This window comes from Gracilinanus agilis, chromosome 1 (genome assembly GCF_016433145.1).
Source record: "Gracilinanus agilis isolate LMUSP501 chromosome 1, AgileGrace, whole genome shotgun sequence".
NCBI classification, from domain to species: Eukaryota; Metazoa; Chordata; class Mammalia; order Didelphimorphia; family Didelphidae; genus Gracilinanus; species Gracilinanus agilis.
In genome coordinates this window covers 657,217,735-657,231,982 of record NC_058130.1, presented here as the reverse complement: position 1 = coordinate 657,231,982, position 14,248 = coordinate 657,217,735, and the positions used below count along the sequence as shown (strand labels likewise).

Sequence of the window (14,248 nt, the reverse complement as noted above, 5' to 3'; positions counted from 1 at the left end):
TATTAATAATAATTAACAGAAAATATTCTATAGTGAATAATTAATATTATTGAATACTTAAAATAAAGTAAAATGTAACTTTCTAGGTATTTCAAATGAAGTAATAAAAGTTTATTATCAATTGCTAAAAATCAATGTAATTCATGAGGCTTACTTTGTCATACAAAGTATAAAATATTACAAAATATTATTTTATATGTAACTTACAATATTTGGTCTTACTATAATTTTACTGAAGTTAATATTTTCCTACACTAAAATACAAATGATATTTATACAAAGTCACACTTGAGTACATGTATTGATGAGATATCTTAACATCCTATTGAAAGAATGAATTACTTTTGAATTCTTTCATTCATTAACTCAGGTAACTGTGATAACATTTATAAATTATTTTATGTAATATCATGTACCTTCCTTGACAAAGATATTTAATTTATTTCTAATACTGTTTATAACACATCACTTTCTTTTTCTTTCATCAGGATTTCCCTTAGGGAAATAAATAACTCAACTCCTTGAAAACACATATCCATATAAAACACTGTAACTACAGAATTGTAGTTCTTAACTACAGAGAGAGGGGTAAAAGAGGGGAGATCTTATACTTAACACCATTTAAAATTTTTTAAATGTCATTTAAGTACTTTAAAGACACAGAGATTTCATTAGTGTGGGCACTTTAGTCACTATTGTTCATAACCTTCTAAGTTTTTATAGATATCCCTTTTGACTTGTTGTGGCTGAAGAAAAAAAAAACACAAAATTTAAAAGGTGATAGTGACCTCAGTGGCCATCTAGTTCAATGCATATGCACAAAGAACCATTAGTAAAATATATCTAACAAATGGCCATCTGGCCTCTACTTGAAGACCTCCACTGAGAGAGTATTCACCACCTCTTGAGGTAGATCTTTCCATTTTGGGACAATATTTTGTGCTGGGGACGTTTTGTTGTTGTTTATGTCTTTGTTTCCTTCCTTCCTTGCTTCCTTGCTTCCTTCCTTCCTTCCTTCCTTCCTTCTCTTTCCTTCCTTTCTTTCTCCCTTATTATCTATCTCAATATCAATTCTAAGAAAGAAGAGTCTCAAGGGTTAGGCAATGGGGGTTAAGTGATTTNCCTTCCTTCCTTCCTTCCTTCCTTCCTTCCTTCCTTCCTTTCTTTTAACTGACATCAAGACTACCTTGTCCTCTTTTTTAACTACTGATAGTAGGTTTTGCCATTTTGGGCCCAAAATACAAGTCTAATCCATCTTTCTTTTCTTTGGTGATGAGGAAGTAATACATTACATGAAGTATTTAAAAAAGATAGCATTTATTGTTGGTATACCTTGAACTAAGAGCTTTTCTTTATTTCTACCCAAAGTAACTTGAGTACTTCAGGTGGGCCTGAAACAATTTCTCTGAGGTTTTTAAGGAAGCAGACATTTCAGCAATTGACCTAGTGATGCAGCTGCTGCCTCACTGCCTTAGAAGTCAAAACTACTTTTTGCTCATCTGAAAATAAATTAAGTTTAAAATAAATGAAACAACATTTAACTTTCATAATATCAATACCTTTTGTCACATCAATAGGATAGCATGAATATAATAGATTTGAGTTCTTGATTTGGAATGAGGAAGAACTAGGTTCAAATTCTACCTCTGACATTTACTAGTTGTATGTCCATGAACAAGATATTTAATTTCATTTCTTCTTCTGTAAATGAGGGATTTGGAATTGATGATCTTTGTGGTCCTTTATAGCTCATAATCTTTGATATTCCTTTTCTGTAGATCACAAAATTATATTAAGGATTATAATTTATTTACAATAATTTATTTTATAGCCACATTTTCATCTTCATAAAAGCAATATAGTACCTGTCTCAAAATTACACTAATATGGAAAGGCTAAGGAAAGAATTATTTCTAGAAGTTTTTATGCCATCTAAGATAAGTGATTACACTTTTAAAGAGAAAAGCAATTCTGTTCATGGTATTTTGACTGCAGATTGAATCAGCATGCATGATTTCACTGTTGAACCATGATAGAAGTGGATTTCCATTGTTGTATATTTTTAATTTTTAATGACATAAAAATGTATTGCTAAAAATAGACAAACTTTAAAAGAAAAGACTTCATCATAATCATCATCAGACAAATTATTGTAATCTTGCAAATATTTAAATTCTAAGTTAAGTTTGTACCTCATAGTCTTTTTTTCATATTTCACTTTTTGAAGCATGATAATTTTTGTATCTTATTTTAAATAAGCATGCTTTGTGCATAATCATTTTAGTTTCAATTTTATTTTGCAACAAGTTGTGCTTGTCAATTTTAAGAAAACAAGTTTCATATGTGTTAAAATTGTAAATATCTTACTTTGAAAGATATTTGATTGATTGGATGGTAGTAATATTTAATTTTGATTAGATTGTTAATACTTTTGTATTTGATTTTATTTCAAATAAATAATGAATGTATCTGAATGTAAATTTATCTTCCTTATATTTGAATTTGCCTTTTGTAACATGTGAATTTTATTTTTATTTTTGGATAATGCTCATAGTTTAAAAGTATGACTTTCAATTAACTTGGGGCTGAAAAATGGATGTTTCACTTTTTGATCAAGAATTAAAAACAAGAATATCGATACACATATCTAAATATTTAACAGCCATAATAAAATCACGATAAAGCATATACATTTATACAAACATACAAATATATTTGCACAAGGATTAGTTGTTTCAAGATGGTAGCTAATGCTTTGTATCGGTATTAGAATTATGCTCTCCTCACATTGCTGTTCATCCTAAGTGCAGCATATCCATTAAGTGCCATCCACTTTAAAGAAAGTCTGACCATAGATTACTCACTAAAGACAGAAAATAGGAGTAGTATGGTACAGTAGGAAGAAAGCCTGTCAGAGTCATGGAAATCTAACTGTTCTACCTCTCATATATACTGTCTGTGTAACTAGACAAGTCATTTAACTTTTCAGTTGAATTGAGACAACTATTCAATATTATAAATTGTTATATAGTTACTTATCTCCATTGTTAGAAAGAATCTCTACATTGCTAAATTCTCTATACCCATGAAAATCATAGGCATGGACAAAGACCATGCAGTAATCAAATTGATTCCCATAAATTACATTAAAAATAATCTTGTTCCAGCTTAGCCATATCAGTTGGATTAAATTGGTATTGCTCATGCATAGATTTCATACACGATATACAAGAAAAGACAACTATTCTAAAGGAATCTGTTCATTTATATAAATTTAATTTCTTAGTGTGACTGCCAAACTCCAGTAACAACTGGAATAGTAGTGTTTTCTTGGTGAGAAGGAAGCTAACTTCAAATCCCAAACTTTTTAATGGGATGTCTTTGAAACCATTCTTCAGCAAATCATTCTTGGAATTGTTTGCATTTGGAATCTTTATTCTCTAATATCACTTTTTTGAACACTGGTTATTGTAGATTAACATAACTTATGGTCTTACTTTTTATTTAATAATTTTATTATCTTATTGAGAGTCATATGAAGAAAAACACACTTTGGAAAGTGCTACAAGATGATATGAGTTATTGTAAGGAGCATTTAAGCATGATGAGGTTATTGATTGGCTCATAGACAGATATATGAGCAAAATGCTGAATTATTTATTGAATAGGATTATACGCAAGAGGGATTCATACTTTTATGGGAATTGGACTTGAATTCTGCTACTCTTTACAAATCTGAAGTTCAATGGTTTTTCATTGCTTAGCATTCTAAAATCTGTTCCATTCTTACCTAGATATTTTGCACTGGATTTTGGTTAGTAGCAGACTCCTCTATGCCTTTCTTGTAGTGTCAGCACTTTGTCACCAGTCCTTTGATCATTTAAGCTCAAAGATTCATGGAGAATTTGGAACCACTGTGAGGCAAAATGGTTGGATTTAATTTGTTCGGCCAAAGTACAATACTAAGACATAAAGGTGAGCTTAGAACTCAGTTTATCTACTGGGTCTTAAATTGGTAGATATTCTAAAGTTTCTAGTATAATCCGAATGACCTCAGGAATGTCCAAAATCAAACAGTTGTTCAATTTACTTATGTTAGTACACTGATGGTTGGAGTATATTAAAACAATCATCTGATACCATGTCAGGAAGACTACTTTGAGGTCCCACCAGCTTTGTTGTAAACCACAGTAATCTTCCTTACAAAATGATATTATTTGTCATATATTTTCAAGGTTCCATTGTTTCCTCTTACTGGAGACAATTTGAATTAAGATGTAAACTTCTAGGCCTAATAAATCTTTTAGTATCTCTCTACCTCCCCAGCAATGGTGATAATGATAAGTCCCCATGGGAGGGAAATAGTGATAAACATAATTTATTATGCACTTTTTAAATCTGTCTTGCAACTATCATTCCAAGATGTATATACATTCCAAGATTTACAGAATCTAAATCAATTTGTCAAGGTTATATTAAGCAAATGCTAATGAGGAATGTTAGCTTGGAAGACCTGGATTCAAATCCCAACTCTGACACATAATGATTATGTGATCCTAAGCAAGTCATTTAAATTCTTAGTGTACTTTTAGGAATTTCTCTAGTGTTTTCATGTACTGCCTGTTTGTATAAGTAGAGGGAGTTTTTCATACCAGTGAAATCATAGATCTACTCCAAAGAAATATAAATAAGTAAAGGTGTGTGAATATACATGTGTATATTTGAGCTTATCCTATGATTTCATTGATGTACATATTTAGAAATAACTATTCCACACTTATTTCAAGCTAGAAGTGCCCTTTGTGGGATTATCTAGTGCAGTGCTCTTATTTACAGATGAGTACAATGAATTTCAGAGAAGCTTACACACCCCCAATATTAATTGGATAAAAGTCAGTCAAAATTCTCAGAATCAGTATGTTAAACTAAAGAAAAGAAACTTAACTTTTCATTTTCACAGAATCTGCTTAGTCTTCCAGTGTTAATAAAAACAAATATGAAAGGAGTCAATTCTAAAAATACACAATATAATTCAGATAAATACCAATGTAGATACTTTAGCTATTGTAACAAAAATTAAAATTAAACCACAATTAATTAAGGGTATCTTGCATTTTTCAGGAAGACTAGGGAGGAAACCAATGCTATTATAAATTTATCTTAAGCAGATAAAATAGCATTATTCTTCAAAACTATGTAATATTTAATTTTTTTGTTTAAATAAATGTTGCATTAAATTAGGTTTTGAGAAGTTAACTAGGAGAACAGGAATAAAAAAATTCATCAGGGAAATGTATAATCGAGGAGATAGAATAGTCACGTGGAAAAAATAGGGGATAAAAAACAGTCTCAGTGCTACTCTGGTATATTCCCAATGTCATGAGAAAATTAGGAGGGTCCTCTTGCATGTGAATTATTAGGATCATACTAATGGGAGCACATGGATAAAAATGGAGCAAGATGGGTAGGTACGGATCAGTTACAATCTGTATCATTGGAGAAAACATCCATAGTGATTAGATCACAAATCCATTTGAGTATTAGTCAATTTAAGACATCATATATTATGCCATATTAGTATTATATTAATTATAGGCATTAACATGCTTCTTTAAAATGTGTAAGTTGCTTTCTCTCATTTATCAATGCCCATGAGTCTCACAGGTACTCTGTGATAGAGCTAGATGCCATTATCCCCATTTTAGAGATGAGGAAATTCAGAAAGATTAATGACTTGCTCATGCTCACATAACTATTAAATAGCAGAGACGGTATTTGAATCCAGGGCTTTTTGACTTAAAGTCTAAGTATATATATCAAATAATCCTACCATTTTGACTTCATCACAATCCTTTAGCAATTACAGTTCTCAGAACTGAAATTTATTTGCATTTTAGTTCATGTTTCAAATACTGAGACCTATGTGCTAACATTAAAAAGATGATACTTGGCTTAATCAATCTCTCTTGGTACTGAGAGACGTGACACGAGAGTGTTCTTTTCAGGGGTTGGCAAATATATCTTCCATAATAGTTTTGTGTTATTCAGGTACATCGAGGACACAGGATAGAACAAAATTCTTCAGAATACTGGCATACGACTTTTTTAATATAGAACTCTTTTCTTCATACTGAATGGTTAGAATACTTTATGTCTCCTGGTCTAAAACATGTAATTACACAGGAAGAATAGAATTTTAAAAGACAGTTTATTGAGAAGGCAGGTATGTAAAAACATAGAACATTGGCTTAAAAAAATACTCAGAAGTCTTCTGTCTCTGAACCAACTATTGTTTCTAATTAGTGGCTTCAGGTTGAAAATTCAATAATGGTTTTTCCTTGTTAAGCATTTTAGCTGTCAAGATAATTTTAAACACATCCACATTCAGTTTTAAGATTCTATTAAAAGCCTAAATTTTCTGCATTACATAAGAATTTGATTATCCACAGTCAAGGGCAGTTTCTAACAGATTAAATAAGGGGGAGGGGAAAGGAGAAAAGAAAATCCTTGCTTTTATCCCATGAATTAAAGTTAAAAATTATATTGAAATCTTAAAAAGATTAGGTATATGGGTCGTAGTTTCCTACTTGGACAATTTGGAATACAAATTGGCTGGAAGTTTCCTGACAATTCATTACCCATCCAATTGTGCCAGTGAAGCTTCTGGAATGGCCAATGATGATTTATTATTGTTTTCAGAGCATGAATAGATTCATGTTTCTTAATGGAAAAATTGAATATTCTGCTTGATCAAACACTTCCAAAATGGTCAATTAAATGATATTCTTGAACAAGAAGTTCTTTTCATGGATTTGGAATCCTAATAATATCCCTTCCAAAGATTCAAAACACATCTTGTTTATACCTGCCTCTCTTGTGTAACTTCTGTCCATGTCTTCTCAAATTGTGGTTGCATGTTTATTTAACTCATGAAATGAAAATGCCACTACGTCCAAAAATCTTTATTCCCACAATATTTAGTTTTTCTCAGTATTCATTCTATTCCTCAAATATGTACATAGATAAGATCCAGGATGGTTATATATATATTGGTCTACCCCAATGATTCTATCAGTGTGGGAACATTGTACCCATTAGAGCAGGGGGTTCTTAAAAGATTTTATTTTTTGGACCATTTGATAACCTGGTAAAGCTTATGAATACTTTCTGAGAGTAATGTTTTTAAAAACATGAAAAAAAGTACAGATAAGTACAAAGGAAGTGAATTATGTTGAAATACGATTACATCAAAGTATTAAAAAGAAGAAAAAGTAGTTTATGAACCCCAAGAAACCCAGTCTTATAGTATTTTGGATTAATGAGAATTAGGTGAGTTAACAAATATTCAGTGTTAGTTCATATCATTACCAGAACTTAAAATAAAGTTATCTGACTCCCAGCCCATATTTCTATCCACTTTGTGACAATTATTTTTCAGCTAAATATAAAGGATAGTTATTTCAAAGTTTATGCACTACATACATTTTCCCATATTCTCTTCATGTTTTCCCTTTTTAAAAAAATTAATATATATATATTATGGTGTTTTTCCAGTAATTAAGGAGAGACATGGGGTTTTCAAAACATATTTCAAGAAAAATGTGGTTTCATGATTGCTTATCCTGGCAAAATTATGTCTTTGATAGGTGCTGGTTACTAAAAGAGTTTGTTGGCAAAGAATGAGAAAAAAATTTAGGGCTAATTTTTAAAATTTTAAAAAAATTTGTTTTTCATTTTTTTCTGTATATTAAAATGTGGTGTATATCTGTGTAATATCCATGAGTCTACTAACAACTTAACAATTCTGATTATTTGTCCATTTTAATAAAGGGCCATTGTTTTGCCTCTCCATTTTGATTGTCCTTAAGGTAATGGAAGGAGATTTAATCTATTAAACTGATCAGAAATTTTTAAAAAAGAACTTTAAAAGAAAAAGTTAGCATCTAGTGCTACTGTGTCCCACAGGTTCTTCTACATTGACCCACACTTCCTCCACTGGTGAGTTAGAGGAGCATATTGCGACTGCCACTGATGCTATTGCTGTTGCTAGCACATCTGCAGATGTTACTGCATCCAGTGTGACAGCTGTCACCACCCCTAGACTTTCTGAGGAACAGCGAGTGCAACTGACAAGCCTCAGAAATTCAGGTCTGGACCCCAACACATCCAAGGACGGGCTCTCTCTTCATCAAGCAGATACACAAAGTACAAGGAGAAGACCAAGAAATGCTGAGCAGATAGAAAGAACTAAAGAACTTGCAGTTGTTACTCATAGAGGTATTGGATGTTATTTTACTTGTGCCCATTTAGTTTTTAGCCAAAACCATAATTAAAAAATCAAAATCATAAAAGAGGACTGAGATGGAGAAAATTGAAGAAAGGGTACACCTACTAAGGTCTTACAAAAAAAAAGAATAGTAAGAATCTATGGGGAAAAAAAACTTAGAGATCAATGATAATTTAGTATTTCTTACCAGATATTTAACAGTAGATAACAGAGCAAGAGCAAAAAGGAGAACTTTTCAAAAGTTTATAACTGGTTTTCAAGGCCATTAAGACAATATTGTGTAATTTTCATATAATTTGAAGTACTGAAATAGCTAATTGTGAACAGATATTTCTCTAAGTGTAATGTAAAACATTTCAACTTGGAGACAGAGGCTGGCTTAAATATTTGTCATGTTTTAAAGCAATTTCAGTCAACAGAACACATGTTTTGACATTACACATTGAAAAATATGTGTCAGAATTGTCTATTGCAGGAAACTGATTTTCATCTGCTACATAAAAGCTAATCAAAGATCACACCAAAATGTGGCTTAGTTGGGAAATTAAGGAATCTAGTTCATGATGGTAGTTTTCACACACATTTGACTTTTATATCCAAATTTCCTCTTATTCAAACATATGATAGCATTGAGGAGGAAATCCTTTATTTTGGCCATTGCTTGACTTTACAATTCTTTAAATACTCATTACCTTTGTAATTCATCTTCATGGTTGCTTGGGAATTTTATTATAGATTTATTATAGAGAAATAGTTTATATTACTCTAAGTTTAACTTCTAAGAAATGATCATTTAAAAATAATGGCAAACAGATATAAAATTGTATTTTTTTCACTGAAATTATGTAGATAATATAGAAAAATATGATAGTGCCACACAGAAACATATAAATGATTGTATAAACTTACCAATGGATACGTCCATAGAAGATTAATTGAACAAATTTCTAGTCAGGAATGTCCATTTCCAAAATCATAAATATATTTGACATTTGATTAGAAAAATCTTTGTTTTGAGTATAGTATCTATAATAAAGGATAATGTGTAATTTATGAATGTGACATTACTGTGTCATGCATAGATATCCTATATAAGCTATACACTATTTTAAAGCAGAGTGAAAACTAAGGAAAGAAATAATACTTCTCTAAGCCCATTGCAAATCATATAGAAATACCTCAGAAGTTCATTTCTATCCATATATATTTGAAATAACGTTTTTTCTTTCCATCTCCTTTACAAGAAAATTTTTGAGATATCATTCCTAGACATTCTAATCTGTGTTCTTTTGATTCTTTATTATGTTCCCAATATATTTTCTTTCCATCCAAATACATTTCAGGTTTTTTAATTGTTAGCTATATTGGTTTGTTTTGTGTCAAAAAAAAGATTTTAAGAAGAGATCTTAGTTTAAATTGTGATTTATTTGTGGATGGCGGGGGTGGAGTATGTGGTGGTAAGATAATGGGGTAGTTTAGAAAGTTTTTACTATTTTATGGCCTAGCTTAAAATCAATGATTTTTCCTATGAATTTTGACTTGAGCTTTGGAATTGGAGTTGAAGAAGAATATATGTTTTCTGATGTGAAATAACTTCAGGCTATATGAAAAATCAGAAAAATAAATTTTGTTGCTGCCTGAATTAGCTGCTCTTGGGTTTGAGAAAATCAAAGGACTCCATTTAAGTTCAGGTAGAAAGTATTATTATTAGTGGAAAGAAAAAAATATAGATTGAGAAAAAGGAAAGCTAGATTCTCTATGTTAATTGTAAAAAGGTGATTTTTTTAAAATCTGAGAATTAAATAGATAAAAGTGAATATCATTTAAGCATTTAGACTTTTTTTCAATATAACTTCCAAGATTATTCAAATTTCCTATTTAATTATCCTCATTATTATGCCAAACTGCTTTAATACAGTCTCTGTAATACAGTCTTTACTTTCTTTCCAGAATTACATTTCTTATTTGAACTTCTTTAGAAATGAGTATTCTTCAGTCATTTAAAAAGCCACTGTGTACATATACCTTGCGATAATTTGGATACATGTTTAAATTTTTTTTAAAAAGCAATTTAAATATATTATTATTATAGTCATTGATAAAAATGTTAAATAGTTACTATTTAATCCTTTTCAAAAATTACGGTATTTTTGGGGGGCAGCTGGGTAGCTCAGTGGATTGAGAGCCAGGCCTAGAGACGGGAGGTCCTAGGTTCAAATCCGGCTTCAGACCCTTCCCAGCTGTGTGACCCTGGGCAAGTCACTTGACCCCCATTGTCCACCCTTACCACTCTTCCACCTAGGAGCCAATACACAGAAGTTAAGGGTTTAAAAAAAAAGATTGAAAAAAAATTACGATATTTTTAATTAAATTGTTGATATTTCTCTTCTAATACTGCTAAATAGGAATTTCTATGTGGTATAACTATTATTTATGATTATAGTATAAGATACTTATTTCAAAGGAAATATTTTAAGGATAATTGAATTAAAGAAACACTATCTTCCACTACCTACTTCTCTACATGTCAAGAAAACAATAACTTTCATGTCAATGAAGAAGTTTCATTTTTCAGAAGAAAAACTTTCTTCATTTTAACTCAATAAACATTTATAAAGGGTCTTTAGTAAGGGCAAAAATAAAAAGAATAATCTCTCTACTAATAAGGAGATTGCATTCTACTAAAGTAGAAAATGTTTAATATAATGAAGGTCAACTTTCTGCAAAAGAAATGACCTAATATTAACTCAAAGTACCCTTTTATTCAATTAGAGGAATTATATAGATAGCAAATTACATTAGTAGTTTTTTTTTTTAAAGTAAAGACCAAGATCTAGATGATTCAGAGAAGAAAAAAAAGTTATTTGGTTTTTGTCTTTATTTGCTAGGGAATTGACTTAAATATCCTTGCAAAATAGCTAACAGTTGTTTTTTCATAAGAATAATAGTAGCTGAGACAGGTAGGTAGCACAGGATAGATAGCATAATTGGGCTTGGAGTAAAGCCTGAGTTCAGATTTGGTATTTGACAATTACTGGTTGTGAGAACCTGGCTCATTACTTAGTTTCACTTTGCCTCAGTTTCTTTATCTGCAAAATAAAAATAGCATCGATCTCCCAGGATTGTTGAGAGAATCAATGAGATAATAACTGTCAACTATTTAGCATCATACCTTACATATATTAAGTACTATATAAATATTAGCTTTTAATTGGATTTTCTGATTGGAAAATTCATTCCATACTTTGGCATAATTAAGAAAAAAGGATGTTCCACAAGTAAATGGGTGTGTGTGTGTGTGTGTGTGTGTGTGTGTGTGTGTGTAGGAGTGTGTGTGTGTGTGTGTGTGTGTAATGCAGATTTTTTACTTGCAGCGTACTACATAATTACAAATAAATGCATATGTATATATTTATATAAATGTGTACATATAAATATATATACACATATACATATATGTATCATAATTGTTCTTTCATTGGTATATTCTCTCAAAAGAAGTTTCTCTTGCCAATGCAGAAATTTTTGTCTCAAATAGTTTCTGGGGGAGGAGGGGTCAGAGAGATTAATTAATGTACTAAAGACTGCAAGCACCATGGATCAGAGGGAGTCGTGAATTTAGGTTATACGGATTCCAAGGCCACCTCTCTTTCAACACTGCTTCTCATAACCCTAGATAAAAGTAAATATGAATTCTTCCAAATCCTAATATCAAATGTTCTTTTTTCCTCCAATATACAACTCTCAGCACCTTGTCTACTATTTTTTACAGCTCACAATAATTTTGGAGTTGTAAGAATAAGAGCAGCTATCATAAAACACTTAAATATTTACTAATTACTTTTTCTTAGAACAATTTTATAAAATAAGATAGTCTAATTAATTGATCAAGGGTCATGCAAACTAAATGGGAAAAGAATCAGAATTTGAATCTATGTCTTTTGATTCTAAATTCTGAAGTATTTGGATCATTCCACATTTATCTCTATTGACCTGTGTTGACTCATGATTGATTCTAAGTTGTTAAAAAAATAGATGACAGAACAGGTAGATGAGAATAAAGTAATATTATCCATTGTAGAAATTACAATTAAAGAAAATATCTCATCAAGGAATCTTGATACTAAGACATTAAGTTTTAGACACATTTCTTCATTTAAAACACAATCGTGTAATCTGACCTTCACAAAGGGGATAATTAATTACTGAGAACAATAATAAGCCCTCTAAAACTCTAACTTGCTCAATAGTTGTGACTCTACGTTATTAGAGGGAATTTCCTCAGCTACAGTTCCAATATACCATGAAATCATAGGCCTGTAAACAAATGAATAATTAAAGATAGATAATTGGTAGATGACATAGATAGATAGATAGATAGATAGATAGATAGATAGATAAAATGGGAATGTGGTTATATTACATCAAGTGTGGATAGAAGAAAATATCATTTGACTATACCATTTCTACTGAAAAACATGATAATGAACAATAACCAATTTAGATAGATGATAGATGTAGCAATAGATTTGTTGAATGAGATATTTATAAACAAAAATTTCTAGAATATTTCAGAGACATTTAAATAGCATGAAATTTTTGCAGAGTATTTTTCATTTAATTGAGATAATATATGGAAAATGTGTTGCAAGCTTTATAACACCATAGTTAATCACATGTCCACATGAAGGCAAATGTTTATAAGATGAATATCTATTTTCATGGTGAAAAAAAATTTGAAATAATAAAACTACATTTCTCTCTTTTCATCTTTTGCAAGTTCCCAAGAATCATTTTAAATAGTTCCTTAATTATTAATAAACTTTCCTATTCATCTAAACTTAACTATTAACCCTTAACTTCATTACTTTGTAAAAGACAGTATGGTGTAGTTGATGGAATCCATTGTATAGCCTTGGATTTGAGAAGCCCTGAGTTTTATATCCTTCCTGGTCTATTATTAAACTCTAAATAGCCCAAGGAAATGTCTAAAATTATAAATTATAAATTAATTACTTCTCTGCCCTATGATAAGGAATTAACACATTAGACATGCCCTTTGTTGATTTAATCACATCTGTTGGAGGTAACAGTAGGGGTATTACTCTGGTACTAAAACATAAGTCTTTGGGAGGTTGCAATAACAAAATACATGAAATTTCTAATGGCCAATTTTCTGATGATAAAATTTATCTAAACTAAAATAGTTGAGACAAAAGTCTTGGTTTCTTAGGACATGCCAGAACTTTCTTTCTCTTAATAAAACTTTCAGAACTCATGGTCATTTTTTATATCAATAAAGGAATTTTAATGGAAATTTTTATGGAAAACTTTAGGTAACTTTTAGAAAAAAATCATGTCTACTTAAACTGTAATTTTGATAATTAACTTTTGAAGGTTGTACTATCAGGGGTTTTCATTTATAATTTTTAGTAACTAAAGAGGTTTTGATATATCTCCTTCTAGAAAAATAGTTTTCTACCTAGATTAATTTATATATATTACTTTAAATTATGGTTCCTATTAGGCATTTTACTTAATTTTGGGTGTTCATTTAGTAATAAGAAAGTTTGATGATTTTTTGCATGCCAAATTTGTGTTATGAATATTTATATCTTTGGTATTTGGTTATGATAGAGTTTGGTTTTTTGAGAGTATATTTAATAGTAGGAAGCATTAATATCATGTAACATTTTTAGAATTTGAATGATTGGTTTTCATTAGTATTTCTAATTATGCATTTAGAGAAAAAGCTTTTTTAATTTTTCTTCATCTTTTGGAGAGAGTTGTAGCATTCATTTCTTTTCTATATGCATCTAGGAACAAAAGAAAAACTGAATGTTTCATTTTCACCTCAAGATATTTTTCTAAATACAACTTTAGAAATTTTCCCTTGAATTTGATTCCTTATCGAAGGAAAGCAGGAAAGTAATTGACTTCTAAATTATGTTCCTATTGTCT

General features: G+C 30.2%; 1 protein-coding gene across 1 annotated transcript in view; it reads left to right on the top strand.

Annotated features, from left to right (window-relative positions):
* CSMD3 (CUB and Sushi multiple domains 3) overlaps positions 1-14,248 on the top strand; it is a 1,590,968-nt gene that overhangs the window by 622,432 nt on the left and 954,288 nt on the right. Inside the window, exon 6 of the mRNA XM_044684131.1 lies at positions 7,966-8,277. Coding sequence (XP_044540066.1) covers positions 7,966-8,277 — 312 coding nt within the window. The remainder of the gene's footprint in view (positions 1-7,965; positions 8,278-14,248) is intronic.